At 46.3% G+C, this 16,776-nt stretch overlaps 1 protein-coding gene across 1 annotated transcript in view; it reads left to right on the top strand.

Moving 5' to 3' along the window:
* The first annotated feature begins 3,379 nt into the window (after positions 1-3,379).
* RAPGEF1 (Rap guanine nucleotide exchange factor 1) overlaps positions 3,380-16,776 on the top strand; it is an 81,293-nt gene continuing 67,896 nt past the window's right edge. The window contains exon 1 of the mRNA XM_069032168.1: positions 3,380-3,539. Within this exon, the coding sequence (XP_068888269.1) occupies positions 3,515-3,539 (25 nt within the window). The 5' untranslated portion in view covers positions 3,380-3,514. The remainder of the gene's footprint in view (positions 3,540-16,776) is intronic.

Here is a 16,776-nt window from a genome sequence, read left to right as displayed (position 1 = left end):
AAGTTCAGTGACTCACTGCAGGAAATGACCCTGTGGGGCTGCAGTTTATGTCTGCTGGCCTTCCCTAGGTGCTGTCAGCCCGTCTGGGGCAGCCTCCATCCAGGGGTTCCACCATCTGCCAAGCGCTCCTGGCAGGTTTTGCTGCCAGGGAGTTTCTCCGAGTGAAGAAACATTTGGGGAAGGAGGCTCCAGATGTTGCCCCCGCATCTTGCATGTGTCTGGCTTTAAGGTGAACTTTAGCACTGCGCTCTCATCTGATAGCAAAGCAGGTACCCAACATATTCTTCATTTCTTCTTCCTGATGTAGCATCAGCACCTGAAAAATTGGCTCTTTGTAGCGTGTTCCAGTATTGCTCCCTCTTGAAGGTAACCAGCCACTGCCAGCCCTTTCCCTCTACCCAAATGCGCTGCAAGAACCGTCCCTGAGGGATCTCACGCTGCTCTGTAACAGCCTGAAAAGTGACAGCTCTCTTCACAGATCTCCTCCTGCTCTCCTGGCCACAGCTCTGCCCTTAACAACACGCTCAGATGGGCACAATCAGCTCTGAGGTGTTTTTCCCCAGCTGACTCCAGGGGATATTTAGAAGCATCAGGTTTTCCCAGCGTTGTGAGTTACATCTTAATGCAGAAACCACAAGAAAAACTCCAGCATCCCCCGGAAGGCAACACATCTTGGGCACAACGGGGCTTTTTATATCAGAGACTATGAAAAGACCTTCCAATTTGGTAGCTGTTCTGTTCATATCTCACATTATTGCACACACGCTCCTTCTCCCTTGCCCAAGTCTGAAAACGGGAGGGTGTAAGAATAGCAGCTTGTTACTTCATCTGTCTGCTTCCTGTGTGTACTCCCAGTCGGGTCTGCTCTCATTAGCATCACCCGCTGCAGCTCCTCGTTACTACTGCTCACTAATCCGAGTGAGTCAGCACAGCTCAGCGTGGCTACAACAGCCACCATTTACATCTGTGGGAGCCAGAGGAAAACCTCTACCTAGATACTTCTTTTTTGTTAGGTTTATTAAGCAGATGCACCCAGGAACTCTCCACAAGCTTCCCAACGAAGAAAATAAATGAGAGAAAAATGCATACTCTGCCTCTTGGACATTTTCTCCTATACCTTCTGCCGAGCGCCGGGTGTGTGAGATGTTTAAACAGGCTCATGAAGTCACTTTCAAAGTTGTGTGTAAAGCTTACAGAAATAGCAACCTCGTGAATGATTTATTTGATAAGGGAAGTAAACAGTCTCTGACAGCTCACCAGGCTTCAGATTTACTGGCCTGTAGCACAGGGCTACCTGCAAGTCATTGTTGTGATGTTTGTCCCTAATGAAGTTGTAGAAATGAGTTAATTTTCAAATACGACCATAGTTATTTTATTATTGCCTGGAGCCCTTCCCCCCGGGCTCTGCTGTCACTTCCCTCTGGAGTGAACCCACTTGTCCCCAGGGAGCTGCCACTGCTCCCTGGGCTCAGGTGAAAGCAAGTGTGTAGGTTGGCATGGCAAACACGGAGCTGGGGGTGTCAGCAGCCGGGAGCAGGAGCAGGAGCAGGAGCAGGAGCAGGAATGGGATGACAGCGCTTGTCTGTGGCTGCTGTGGGGCTACCAGCAGCCGTGCTGGGCAACCTGGGGTCACATGTGCCACAGCTGCCCTGAGTGTGGATTTGGGGTGTCTGTAGATGCCGTGAGGATGCTCTGGGACAGCAGCACTGGTGTCCTGTTGCAGTCAGCTTTGCACAAATCCCCCCTTTGCTCCCTTTTCATAGAATCACAGAATCATTAAGGTTGGAAAAGACCTCCAATATCACCAAGTCCAACCTCCTAGTGAGTACTACCATGCCCATTAAACCATTTCTATTCATTTTTTGAACACTTTTGGGGACAGTGACCCCACCACTGCCCTGGGCATCCTTTTCCAATGCTTACCCACTCTTTCCATGAAGAAATTTTTCCTAATATTCAATCTGAACCTTCTGGCATAACTTGAAGCTGTTTCCCCTTGTTCTGTTGCTGGTTGCCTGGGGGAAGAGGCTGACCCTCACCTTGCCACAACCTCCTTTGGGATAGTTGTAGGGAGTTAATTGTAATTGATTCATTTTAATTTTGCTGCTGACTGCTCCAAAAGAAAGATTCTGCCATGGCAGCAAATTTGGAAAAAGGCAGAACCTGTGAGGCCTGAGGAGATTCTGAAGAGTTAGGAGCATCAGCAGGACATCCCCAGGCAGCTCAGGATGGGGGTCCCTGCTCCTTCCAAGCCCACATCCAGAGGATTGCATTTTGGGGGGAAAACCACCTGGGTTCCTAGGAAATGACTGAGGGAGCTGGGGCTGTTCAACCTCGAGAAGAGACCACATTAATGTGTGTAAGTATTTAAAGGGTGGTGCTGAGAAGACACAGCCAGGCTCTCCCAGTGGTGCCAACCACTCGGACATGAGGCAACAGGCAGAGACTGATGCACACCAAGTTCCACCTGGACACGAGGAAGAACTTCTTCCCTGTGCAATGACCACGCATTGGAACAGGGACAAGAAAGGGCGTGGAGTGTCCCTCACTGGAAATATTCCAGACCCACCTGGCTGCAGCCCTGTGTGCTCTGAGATGACCCTCCTTGGGCAGGAGGTCGGACCAGCTGACCGGCTCTGGTCCCTCCCAGCCAGACCCATCCCAGGATCCTGATGCCCATTCTGGGATTCCAATCCCATTCCAGGATCCTCATGCCCATCCCAGGATTCTGGTCCCATCCCGAGATCCTGATGTCCATACCGGGATAGTGATCCTGATCCCGGGATCCCAATGCCCATCCCGGGATGCCGATGCCCATCCCGAGATCCCGATCCCATCCCGCTATTCCAATCCCATCCCCGGGATCCCGATGCGCATCCCGGGATCCCAATCCCCTCCCGCCATTCCAATCCCATCCCCGGGATCCCGATGCTCATCTTGGGATCTCAATCCCATCCCGCTATTCCGATCCCATCCCGGGATTATGATGCCCATCCCGAGATCCCGATGCTCATCCTGGGATCCCGATGCTCATGCCGGGATTCCGATCCCATCCCGCTATTCCGGTCCCATCCCGGGATTATGATGCCCATCCCGAGATCCCGATGCCCATCCCGGGATCCCGATGCCCATCCCGGGATTATGATGCCCATCCCGGGATCCCGATGCCCACCCCGGGATCCCGATCCCATCCCGCCATTCCGATGCCCATCCCGGGATCCCGATGCCCATCCCGGGATTCCGGGCCCGCGGGGGTTCCGTGCCCGCCCCGCCGCCGGCCCCGCCCCGCGGTTCCCTTTGCGGCCGGAAGGCGGCGCTGGCGTTGGGCGTGCGCGGCGGGAGCCCCGGGCCGCCCCTTCCCGTCGCGGCCCCGCGGAGCGGGTCGGGGGCGGGCGCTGCTCCACGGCCGCCGCCGGAGCCGCTCCCGCATCGCGCCCGGCAGCAGCGGGAGCCCGGCAGCCCCTCGGCCGGCTCCGTGCGCCGCCGGGCCTGAGCGCCGAGCGCCGGCTCCGACATGTCCGGCAAGATCGAGAAAGCAGGTGAGCGCCGGGAGGCCCGGGGGCAGCGCGGGGGGGGGGGGGGGAGACGCGCCGGGGCGGCCGCGCTCGCCGCCCGCCCCGCAGAGCCGCTGCGGCCGCCGGAGCCGCCGGAGGAGCCGGAGCCGCCGGAGGTGCGGGAGCTGCGGGAGGTGCCGGCGGTGCCGCGGGCCTGGCGCGGCCCGGCGGGGCGGGGGGAGCCGGGCAGGGCCCCCCGCGCCCGGCGGGGTCCCCACGGGGGCTCCTGACAGCGCGGGCGGCGAGCGGGGCCCGGGCTGGGGCTGGGCCCGGGGGGCCACAGGAGATGCTCTGCCCGTCCCCCCGGGGGCTGGTCCTGCGCTTCCCGGGCGCTGTTTGGGTCTTTGTGTCTCCTCCGCGTTTTCGTTTTTGCTCGCTGCTTTCCTCTTTTTCTCCCTAATTCTTTTATTTTCATTTTTACGTCCCTGCACTCATTCCGTCCTTGCCATGCAGCCAGGCATCAGCACAGCCGGGCGCTGCAGCGCTTTGGGGCCTACACGCAATGATTAATTTCAACTTCTCCCAACTTTCCTCTCCTGGTGTGTGTGCAGGATGAGAAAAGATGGGTCCGTGGGCAAATGTCAGAGGGAACTTGCACGTTTTTTCCTCCCTCTTCCCCTCTGCCGGGGTGCTCATGAGAGCCAGAGCCAGGGGAGGCTGCTGAGATTCCTCCTGCTCTCACAAGGAAACGCTCAAGCACGGATCATATTGTCTCTCTGTGCTTCTGGAGTCGTGCCTGGTTCTCAGTTGTCACTTTAGATGGTTGAATGACCCTGTTTTTCTCTGTAGTGGGAGTAGTACGCTTGAAGATTCAATTAGTGGTGTGCAAATCAAGAAGTGAAGTTACGTAGTTTAATTACGTTGCGTTTAATTCGCAGAGAAAAAAATCAATGCTGTTTTGTATATTTCATTGTGAGGAATAGCCAGGCTGTCTCCTCCTGGGGAACGCAGGGCAGCAGCCCGAGTAGGGATGTGCGGAGCATCCAGGCTTCCAAAAGGACAGCAGCCACGGATGCGGGAAGGATCCGCGTTTCCAAGGAGTGGAGTCGGTAGCAGCGCGTTCTGGTTTTGATCATCGCACCCTGGTGCGCTCCGGCTGCTGCGCCGCACCGTGTGTGAGCGTGTTCTCCTCGGTGCTGCGGGTTCTGGAGCGGCCCCGGGGGATGAGCAGCCTGCCTGCCTGGCAGCCGGCTCCTCCGTGCAGCTCCTCGGCATGCTTCCAGCTCCTCGTGCTGAGTTACTGTCTAACAAGTGTGCACCGCATCAGGGGACAAATGTCACTCCAGAAATATCGCAGGTTAATCCGCTGCACGATCCCCTTCATGGTATCGCGGTGTAGCTTTGCTCTGGGATCCTGCTGAGCTGTTCCGTGCTTGTCCCTTACTCCAGCGAGCAAGGAAGGTGTTACAGCAGAGTACACAGACCTCGGGCCAGCTCTGGAATAATTGCCACTTGTTTATGCTAGAGGTGAATTTGGCTTGGGATTTAGTAACTGTAGACAGTAATTACAGACGTATAAATAAGTGATCACGTTTTGTTTATTCGCGTGCAGTAAATAACCCTGGGAGAATAGTAAATAGAGCTCCACACCAGAGAGGCAGTGTGAGGAGTTCAAGCACAGGAAGATGACTCTGGAGACACACACAAACCCAGCACGGTTCCATAAACAATAGAACAGAGAGGCCAAGAAATACCATATAAATATAAATACCGTATAAAATGCCATATAAAATACCATATAACAGCAATAAAATACCATATAAAAATCATACCCTGCACAGCCTAGAGACCAGACACACTGAGCTCCCACTGAAGAACTCAAGCATCGTGCAGGATCCATCCCCAGGTTGGTGCTGCGAGCGTGCAGTTGGAAGATGCAGTGGGAGAAGCCCTGATGCAGAGACATTTGTCCTGGTGAAAGTCTGTCACAGTGATGGTTAGCTGAAGGAGGGAGACAGTGAATCTGGGAATCTGTCCTCTTTCAACTGCTTGTACTTTCATTTCTTTAGGAAGGATATTTAAAAAAAAAAAAAATCCAGTCCAAATATAAATGGGAGGAGAAGAGACAGGGAAGGAGGGCTGGGAGCTGGCTGTTCCAGAGCAGGAGTGTCTCCATCGCTGTTTCTGAGTGTTTGAACTTCTGATTGACACCCACAGTTTGGTTAATAGCATCACTGAATAAACACAGCCTGTGATACCACAGCCATTCGGGGGTAATGTTTGTCAAAACGTGTACAGTAGCAGAACAAAGGAAACAGACTCATGAAACAAATGCTGTGAGGTCCAAGGTCTGTGCAGTTGTGTATATTTGAATTTATTTTTATTATGGGGACAGAAATTTGTGCATTGTGTTATAAATAAAATAGACCAGTGCCTGGTCACAAGCTGTGGTGACAGACTCTGGAGTGGGCTTTGGTTTGGCTCGTGTGTCTATCTAGACAGGCTGCTGGAAAAAATGTGATACCCCTTCCAGGGTTAGACCCCCAGAGACCCTCATACATCTGCTCCCTGGGTCCTTAACTGGAACACCTTGTTGGCACTCAATAAAGAACAATAATAAATGATTAGAGATAACAGCTTCCATCCTGTCCATGAAGGAAGAGCAGACAAGGCTCCCTCTGGAGCCTCTCAGTGCTGCTGTTTAATCAACAGAAGGGTCACTGTAGAGCAATTCAGAGCTCTGCTTTGGAGTGAAGGGCAGCCATCTGGTTACGTAGAATAAGACGGTATATTTGGGGTTTGCTGGTGTTATAGAGCCCCTCTTTTGTTAGGCTCCAGCCAGGAGACTTCCAGACACTTTTCCAAAGCAGAACCCTCCTTGGCTTGAAGAGAAGGAATGGCCATTGGCTTCTCTTTACTCCAGAACTGTGACTTTTTGTCTTCACTTTCAGAAAATATTTGCTCTCCCTCTTTTGATGTGAAATCCAAAGTAGGGATGCCAAGAAAGAGCAGAGAAGGTCACTGATTCTGCTTGGGTTTCCTGTTACCATGGCAATGCATGAATTCCTGTTTTTATTTACCTGATGGATTACGTGCTCCAGGGAATTCAGCTACTCTGCATCATTCAGGGAGAGTAAGGGAGGAGTTAGACACCATCAGCTCTAAACCAAAAGCTTGTTGTGAAACAAGTCCATTCAAAAGTGCCCTTTTATTAAAACCAAAGAACATACGGGTGCCATATTTTGGAGGTTTATTCTACTTGGTGTTTTCACTCTTAGTCTTGTAATTTCTTTCAGGGTTTTCATATCCCTTGTGAGCTTGCTTTTCCAACAGCTGCCTACTAAAGGTTGTTTGAGAGAACTGTTTCAGGTGTTAGCTACCTGGAGTGCAGGCAGTCATCTCTATTCTGCTCAGGACTCAATGGGATGTGTTTATTCCCAGTAGACCAAAAATGCTGTTGGCTTCAACTTTTACTCATAAGCACTGGCCTGATAAGCAAATCCACCTCAATTCTCACCCTTTAGTATTGGTGGGATAAACATCTAGGGGTAATCCCAGGAGAACTCTGTTCTTAAGAAAATGGCAAAATTGAAGAGACAATTCAGGAGGTCACATTATTCCTGTCTTTGTAGGAATTTAGTGTTTATCTGGAGTCCTTCAGGCCAATTTATGTGATTCTGAATTGTTCATCTGCGAATGTTTTTGTACTAATGCGAAGTTTCCCAGGGATTTTGTTTTTGCAGAGGGTATATTTTGAACTGTCATCATGTCTTGGATCATTTTATGGAAATTAGCCTGCCTATTTTATATACCTGTACAGTTTTATGCAGTTTCTCTTTGTCTGTCATGCTTAGGTGAGTTACTAGGCAGGACTCTTTCCTCAGCTCTGTTGTGCATTCACAGCTGTACCACGTTCCTCAATATAAGTGAGGGCTTTCAGGTTAGAAAATTTTGCAGTTGACTAGTTTGAGTGCTTCTCTGCTGGTGGTTTTCAAGCAAACTAAGAGTTATCTGCAAATCTGAAAATTAGACCCTTCGAAATCTTACCTCTCAACCCCAAAAGCAGTTCAGTTCCAATTCTTCCTTAGTCAGGCTTTTAACACTTACTGTTTCCTCCTGTGTGCTGCTCCCATAGTGACATCCCACGTGTGATTTACTGCAACTTGTTTAAACAGCATCAACCATTCAGGCCAGTTTTCTGTAGAGGTAAAATACAGGTAGAAGATGATTGCTGCTTAGTGGGTTTTTTTTCTACAAAATGGCACAAAGAGCAGAATTTGGCATCTTTTGTAAGCCATTGTAGGTTGACAGGTGGTGTGGTCCAAAATGTAGCCTGTGGGATAACTGCTGCAAGATTGAGATGGTCTTAGCAGTTGTAAGAAGTAAGTGGGCAAGGAGTGGAGAAAGAAGACAGCTGAAGGCTACTGGAATGTGAAGCAGCTGGGTTGTGCCTTAGTCAGTGAAAATCAGAAACTGGAAACAATTGCTAAATTTATTTTCAGTGTAAGCAATCATTTTCCTTGAACCACAGTGACTAAATATATCTCTTGGTTGTGATTTTTATGTGGTGGTAACTCACTGGCTCTTGCTAACCTCGTGGCAAGCAGAAAGAGGAGTGGAAGTTCACTGTCAGTCAAGATTGTAAAACAAATATTCCTCATTTAGATCTCTTGATTCACTTGCATGGCTTTGCTTGCTGCAGTGTATTGCCTGAGTGGAAGAAACCTGGGTGTTTGTTTCTAGGGTCGGGAGTCAATCTGTAACTCCTCTTTCAGGTTTCTTTGGGGTTTTGTTCATATTTTTGGAAGTTTTTAATTGCAATTGATGCTTCAGCTGATTCTAGTAACTCTGTTGTAGGTGCAGATAGACTCTGCTGCCAAAAGTGTGGGTCTTTTTTTAAAGAGAAATATACATTAAGACCTTATTTATTCCAAAGTTGAAAGCCTGAGGGTAGAATTGGCAAAATGAGCTTTGCTGTTGACTTACAAATCCTTTGGAAGGAGAGCATTCCATCCAGAATCTTACAGCATTTGAACTGCAGGTAGAGGAACATGAAGAGTTAACTTTCTAGACTTCATTTTAAAGAAGCTAGAGAGATGTTGTACCTTCCTTGGCAGAGGCACTTGATGGCTAATCAGGTTTAATTCAATCACTCAATCATTTAAGTGTATTATAGGTAGCTCTCAGCTGAGCTAGTGGGAGCTGGAATTGTTTGTTACCGTAGCACCCAGTTTGGAAGATCCCTTGTACCCCAGCAAAGGTAAGATGATAAAGAACATCTTCTGTCTTTGTGCCAGATAAAACACCAGAAACTGTGTTGTATATTAAAAATAACAAATTACATGTCAGAACTACAGGTAGGGTGATTTAATAGCCTCCTTCCTCTCCCCCTCCTCACCACACCCATCATTTTGCATAGTTTGAATACATGTAGTGGATATAACTTGTTCAGTTTTCCAAAGATATAATCATGACATTTTTCTGCTAGAACTTGAGATTTGGGATCTTTTGGTAGTTTGGGAAGCTCTTGTCCTCTGTGTACTGTTGCTTAGCATGAAATGAATCCTTCCAGCTTGTATTCTGCCTGTAGAGACTTCACATTATCTGGAGAAAAATCATATGCATGGAGAGGGGTCCTTCAGCTTCTCAGATTAGTGACAGAATAGGCTTTTCTCTCTGAAAAGAATTGAGAATTTATTATGCTGTAAGTGCCTGAACACTTGGGAAATTCTGCTTTGGAGTTACATCTTTCCTTTTTCTTTATTAGCTTATGACTATGGGATTCAGCCAGTGTCATGGAAGGAATATTAAAATCACATAGCTATTGCAAGGATATTAGCTTTGTTACTTGTAATTTTTTTCTAAATAACTGAAGTTTGGCGTGCATGGTCTACAGTTGAGAAATACTGTAGAACATAATGGGATGAGGGGATGGCAAAGGAGAACCGTGTGTCATTCTCAGGGCATGAAATCAGAGGAAAAGGGAGAACAGGTTGAAGGAAAAGTAGATTTATTATCTTTGCAATTTGAATTCGCAGTCCCAGAACTCCAAGGTGTATGAAAAGGTGGCCAGGGAAGGAAAAAGGGGCACCACATGTTGGTGGAATGGCTGGAAAGACCAGAAAATAAGTGAGAGGATGCCCAACCCACCGGTGATGGAAGAGGAGGGAGTAGGGGGCTGGGTTGCATGCAAGGAGAGCAGAGAAGAAAAGACAAGACGGATGGCAAAGGAGGAAATCAGGCAAGGAGGACGTTCATGGGAGTCTGTTCCAAGGCAAAGAGACAGAAGATGAATTTCAGCAATCCGGAAAAGCTGCAGGAATCCTGCAGGTTGGGACGTGCTGCCAAAGGAATGTTCTGCAGTTGTGCTGTTCACGTTGCTGCAGCCTGACAAATTACAACTTTATTCCCTGACCCACAGCATCCACTCTTAAAATACATTTCCAATCTCTTCTTAAGGTGTCTGACACTGGCACTGACAGAGCAAACAATTTCGTCTGTGTGAGAGAGAAATGATGTCCTCCCATGTTCTGTGAAGCAGCCCGAGAAGGCTGATGGATCACGTTATTGATCTACTTTTATTTGGGTTGCATATTTCAGTGTCAGCTCTCCAGCTTTGAAACAGTCTCTTCATGTTAAATCTCTTTGCTGCTTGAGCTGCTGCCATAGCTCACCCTCTCTGGAGTTTGTAAGAGAATGTTTCCTTGTGAGAGCAAGGGAGAAGTGGTAGGGAAAAGATGTTCTGTATCAGAGTGTTCACTTGGTGTTGTGGGAGGTACAGTATTCACAGTATTTGGGAGGACTGGTTCTCTCCTACACTTGCTTTCTGTTGTATCATATTTAGGAAAGTATCTAAAAGATCTGAGAATTGATAAGAGCTATATTCTAAATAAATTTTTTGGTTCCCATTTTATAACCTCTCTGAGGGTCAAATGAGCATGGGTGGCACTGAGGAAGAGATTTCTCACGTATGAAACTCAGGCTTTTTGAATTGAAAAAATGCATGTTTTGCGTTATCTTACTTTACCTGGGTGACATTTTCTACTGCTTTGGGTAGAGTTTTTCTGGTGCCATGTAAAGCCTGTGCATTTTGTGATGTAAGTTAACATCTTGGCGTGGCCATCAGTGCCTCTGAGGAAATCCTAATCCATTATTCTGCCCAGGGAGAGGGGTTAAAGCTTGCTTGCACTCTCATGCTCTCATTCTTTCTCTCTGAAGGCTTCATGGGGGGATGCCCTTTGTTGAGTACTTAACATATTCACTGAACCAGTCCCATTTATATTCTAAACAAGATCTTTAATTTCATCCCTGACGTGTACAAAATCTTGGGGTCTGAAAGAAAATTCATGACAATTTTCTTTTTTAGGCTTCTGGAAAGAAAGGAAAAAATCAGTGGAGGTGAAAATCAAAGAATAGTTACTCACAGCGGGTAAGGTTGGAGGAAGCAGATACTGCAGCTTGGTTGGGTGATTAAACCTTGATAGAATTTTACCAGGAGACTGAATCTATAGTTCTGTATCTGTTCAGCTGTAGTTTGCAGGGAGTCTTTAATAATTAAAATGGGAACCAAAACAAGCGTGTTCCCAATATACAGCACACGCTGCTTTATCCCTTACCTTTTGATGGGTTTGTTTGGGTTCTGTCTACCAATCTGTCCTGTCTGTGCTGCCCAAGAGGTGCTAAAGTAGCCTCAGGAATTAATTCCATATTTAGAAAATTTCCTTTACGAACCAAAAGTCACAAAGGGCACCCAGGGAGATCAATATTGCAGTTCTGGTTGTAGAGTGCATTCCAATCAATTCTGGAGAGCGGAGCTCAGTGAATCCATCTGACAGGGGGTTCAGTTAGCAGGACAATACTGTTTAAACACAGTTTTTAATGCTTAATTCAGCCTTGTTTTTCACAGTTGAGAGTGATGTGTGGGCAACTTTTGTATGGAAGAAAATGAAATATCCCTCTTTGGATATATATTTTCCATCTTAATTTTTTTTTGAGTCTACATTTTCTACTTTTCTTAGTAGAAGCAGCTTTAAACTGAATTATATACAAGAATAATACGTTTGAGGAACTAGAGAATTCTGCTAAAAGGTTTAGTTAGAACTCATCTATGAATGTACAGGGATTTACAGAAAATGTAGAGCACTGGTTTGTGCAGGAGGTGGTTTGTCTGTATAAATATCCTTGAAAGGTCACATGAAATCAGATGTTGAGGCTGATGCCAGATTTTTGATGAAGCATGGTAAGAACAGTACAGGGGTTGAGTTTAACTTTTACTGCTTGGAATTGCTTCTCCAGGGCTACAGTGTGGGAAAAATTTGCAGTACCCGAAAACATTGTGCATCTGAAAGTCACGTGACTCTAAAAAACCCATAATCTTGTCTCTTTATGAGCAATACCTAGAGCATAAGTGATAGAAACTTAGGTGGGGAGTTTCTCTGTTTTCAGCTTGTAGTTTTTCTGGGTTTTTCTGTGTGTAACTGCTCTTTGTCACGGGAATCAGTGGCACTTCTGTCCCCTGCTCTGTCTGGGATGTTGTTTTACAGGAGAAACACTTTGGAACATTTTAGAACCACCCTGTTAAAATGATGGAGTGAATTTAAGGAATGGTATTTAAAGTACGTGAGCTGGCACTCTCAGCTCTGGCCAGTTTTGTGATATTCAGGTGCATAAAAGCCCTTTAAAGAAGAACCACTGAGTCTTCACACCTAACTTGGCACATCTCTCAGAGATAAGTTTGCTCCTTGTCTGCACCTCTCTTCTTTAATCTGTAACATCCTTACATGAGGCAGTCGTGATAGCTCGTCCAGTTACAACTCTTGGATTTACTGGCCATTTTCTGTCAAAATTTGCAGAGGAATAGATATTAAAATGTATTTAAATTTCTGCACGTTTTCAGAAGAAGGCAGAGGAGATCAGAGAGGGTGCAAATAGAGCCTTCATTACAGCAAAGTTGAAAACGTAGCCATCCCATGTTTGTAGCCATTTGGCAAACATAACTTCTGAACGGCCTGGAATGGGGAGTGCCAAGGAAAAGCAAAATCTTTGGGGAAAAAAGCAAATAAGTGTGTTTTGGAGACAGTTCAGAGGAGCCAGTTGGGGGTCAGTGAAGGGTGGGTTGCCAGTAAAAGCCTGGTAAAAATTGCAGGGCAAAGGAACACTTAAAAACCACGCCAGGAAAGAATTTGGTTCTTGTTACTCTCTGTGCCTATTTCCAGGTAGGCTTTAAACAAAGATGGTTTTGTTCCTGTCTGTCTCAGGTGGAAGCACTTGTATAAATTCTGTAAATATTCATTGGCAGCTGTTACTCTTAGATTTTTATCCTGAAATACAACCCGGTTCACTAGACCTCAAATGTGAGGTGTGTGTTTCACTGTAACACTCGGAGGGCTCCCTGGAGACATCAGGTGCACCACAAGTGATGCCCAGGAGAATTTCCCCGAGCTTCCATTTGGCTGGCAGCCTGGTGAGTGCCAAGCTCCAGGGGATCCAAACCCTCCTTTGCTCTGGGCAGAGGAATTTATCTATGAGTCCTCAGGGTCTTTTGGCAACAAGGTGTGTAAGAATGTTAGTAACAATGAAAAGGATGTTGGAAGGTTGTTGATTGCCCATGTCATTGTTTTGATGCTTCTCAAGTTTTGTAAGGACTTGAGGCTGGTATAAATCATAGTGCCTAAGGTTAGAGCCATTGGTCATCCATTGTTGGAGCTCCACTGGTAATGTCACCAAGAAATTCCCCCATCAGCTGTGGGCATAACTGCTCCTGAAATCATTCCCAGTGTGCATGAGCTGTTAACATGGCTGTGGATCAAGATCCTGATCCAAGTCTGTAATGCCTGCAAAACACCCTTCTCAGCCATGTTGCCAGGCCAGTGCTGTGGCTTGTCCTGTGAGAAGGCTCAGATTTTTCACTGAAAGAGAAGTCAGGCCTTGGAATAAGTTGCCCAGGGGAGTGGTGGAGTCACTGTCTCTGGAAGTGTTCAAGAGATGTCTGGATGTGGCTCCTGGGAATGTGGTTTTGGGGTGATTATGGTTGACAGTTGGACCAAATCATCTTGAAGGTCTGTTCCAGCCTTGATGATTCTGTGGTTCTGAGAGCTAACAGGCTGTAAGTTTTATTATTACTGTTAATTTGTTTTTACCATTTAATTCTTTTCAGATGAGATAATTCACATCTAAAAGCTTTGGCAACATAGTATACTAAGTTTCAAATATTATCATAATGGGAAAGAGTCATGCTAGAAATATTAGTAGCCAGTTGTGTACATTTAATGAAATTGTTATTCAAAGCTTTTATGTCCAAAACAGTAACACTGGTTTGTGTCGATGTTGCATGCTCTGATCATAACCTTTGGGATGATAATAAAGCACAAAAACTGGCTCCTCCTGCAGTCCTTTGCCCTTGAAGGAGTTCATTTAGTTAAATTCCTTAATATTTTTGCAGCTGTGGTTGTGGTTTATTAACTGATGCTGCCTTGAAGAACAGCCTGTGTCCGCAGCAAAGTTTTCATTACTCATCTGTCAATACTTGCAGAGTAAAACAAATGGGTCTGAGTAGAGGTTTCTCCTCTTCAGTCTAAAATAGTTTCTTTCCCTTCATCCTTGCTGTTTTACCCAAGGAGAGGGTAGAGAATAGTTCTGAGGCAGTGCATAGTTGTACTCTGTGGGATAGGAAGGTCTTGCCTGCTTTGTCTGTCAGGATTATTTGAAGCTATGATGTTTAGAATTTATTAAATGAACTAGAGGGAATAAAAAACATCTCTTTTCCCCAAAATATTCTTACTTCTACAGCTGTGAAATGCCTTTTATCCTGATTCATACCAGCTGAAGAATCTCTAGAATTCCTCTTTTGCAGTTGGTAAAAATATGATTTTGGGCCAGTTTAACAATTTGCTTGTCAGGAGAAATCTGGGTGAGTTTGGTTTGGTTTTGGTTTTGTTTTAACATAGTCCTCAAAACTGAAAATCAGAAAACCCAAAACTACTACTTTGTTTACTGTTGCAAACTACAAGTTCTGCAGTAATTGCCTTGGCCTCTGGGTGAAATGCGGGAGGCAGCTTATCTACCTGGGCTTTCGTGGGTTGTTTTTTTTTTGCATGATAATTGCAGATGAGGAGCACATCCTATTTGGAAGGCCCTACAGGGATGTCACCTCTGGGAGGTGATGGACATGAATTTTGTGCTGGTGAGTGGAAGGACCTGGAGGTACTGATGTGATTGAGCAGTGGATAGAAAATGCTTTGGTGTCACAGGGCAGAGCTGCAGCTGAATGATGAGCTATAATAAGTAGGGGTGAAGCACTTGCAGAATGCAGGGGTCTGACTCACTTGACCACGTGCTTCTCTTGAGTTTCACACTTGACTGTGGCACATATTGAACGGAATAGCATCCAGGCTAGTGAGCAAGTGTGCTGAGAGCCAGAGGTCTGGGCTGACCTTTCAATGTGCATGTGGTTTTTTTGGGAAATACCGGAGTCCTTGCCTCCTTTTCCTGTTGTACAGTCTGGTTTTGCTTACTTTTATTGTACTTCAGAAAATCAGGGTGGTGTAAAACCTCACACAGCCGTTCCCAGGCATGAAGATGTAAAGAACTAAGGCCCAGCCCAGTAAAGGTGGCTCATAACTGGAGCTTTGCTTTGTGCCTCTGTACCTGCGTTGGCACATGATGTGTTGGCTGGTAAATTGGGCCAGTTTCCCTAGCACATGGAGCTGCATCCAACTGTGTTTTAAAGTCTGTCCAGTGGGAGATTGCTCTGAGAGTGGAAGGAACCAAAACCTCTGCCAGACCTAGCTGCGAGTGTGAGGACCTAGTTCGGAAATAAAAAACTGATTAGTGGATAATTCCCCCAGAATGAATAATCTCTGCCTTAAAAGATGAGTTGCAGATGGTTTTGGATGAGAGAGGGAGAGAGATCAGGTTTAAAATGTCGTTCTTTCAGTAACCTGAATCTCCTGACCTTATGTGACACTGCAGAGATTATTTCAGCCGAGTAAGACCAGGAGGAGAGGCTGGCTGGGGGGTGTGGCCAGTGCTTCCTGCCGTGGTCTGACCCCGAGCCCCAGTGTTATATTTACCTGGTAGTTTGAGAGGTCTTTCACTCCACAAGGTCAAGGAAAGCTTCCAAAATACAGGGAAGAGCCATTTGTAACTCCTCAAGTGAGGATTAGTATCTGACGTGACTTCTTGAACTATTTTCAGATTGGTTACGCGTCTACTGATCTTTCACCTTTGCAAAGGTAGCAATACTTGTGTGTTTGCCTGTCCTTGACTGGAAAGCCTGCAGAAAACAAAACTGAAACCTAAAACCAGGTTAAGGACTATTATGAGCAAGCTATGTCAATTAAGGCCATCATTTTGTGTAGCTGTGCAGCTTTTCAAATTACTCCAGCAAGACTCTCTTTACAAATGCTTTTGTATTTTGTCTGTTGACTCATCCATCTCAACACTGACAGTAACATTTCAGTACTGTCTTATAAAGCCTGTCATTGAAACAAAGCTGTTCTTGGGCTGGTTCATCAACAGATGCAATTAATACAATGATGTTTGTTTTGACACCCTGGCTCACTGGCAGCATTGTGAGCAGCATTGCTACGCGAGGAGGTTGCTGTGGTTGAGGACTCCGTGTACAGGCAGATCACTCAATATTTGTATTCAGCTTAAAGTCAACACTGAAAGAGTTTCAGACCTCTACTAAGCTGGCAAACAGGCTCACTGGTGCTACCAGCGATGTTAACAAAAGGGCAAATCATAATCTGCAGCACTTCTAATTTATTTACAGTCTTATAAAACGCTGGGTTTTCATTCTGTTAGAGAGCACCAGAAGAATAAAAGGAAAGCTCAGAGGGATTTTCTCGTTGTACAAGTCAGGGAAGGTGGTGAAGGAAATACGATTTGGACTTAGATATTTATTCTTTCAGTAGAACAATGTCAGTCCCAGGCCAGTGCTTCTCAGATGTGCTTTACCCTGGGAACTGGTATAAACGTCTTCCTTTTCAGCTGTTTCATTTTTAGCTGTATAGAGGGTGTAACCATTGTTTAAGGGAGTGTCAATGGCATGGAGCCAGTTGATATCTAAACCCTATCATGAATTGTTTTAAAGAGAGTATGATTTTCTGTCATGAGATACATTGATTAGTATTTTTCAGGGCAGGAAGTACCTGCTGACTCCAGCAGTTGCCAGAGCAGCTGTTTCTTGTGAGTAAGCTATAGAAAAAAATCTTGTGAAAGCCATAATATCACTAGGAAGCAGTGCGAGCTTAAATGATCAGTACTAAAGTCTAGTTAA

The sequence above is a fragment of the Aphelocoma coerulescens genome, chromosome 17 (genome assembly GCF_041296385.1).
Source record: "Aphelocoma coerulescens isolate FSJ_1873_10779 chromosome 17, UR_Acoe_1.0, whole genome shotgun sequence".
NCBI classification, from domain to species: domain Eukaryota; kingdom Metazoa; phylum Chordata; class Aves; order Passeriformes; family Corvidae; genus Aphelocoma; species Aphelocoma coerulescens.
Note: the sequence above shows the minus strand (reverse complement) of the source record. Positions and strands in the feature narration are given on the sequence as shown.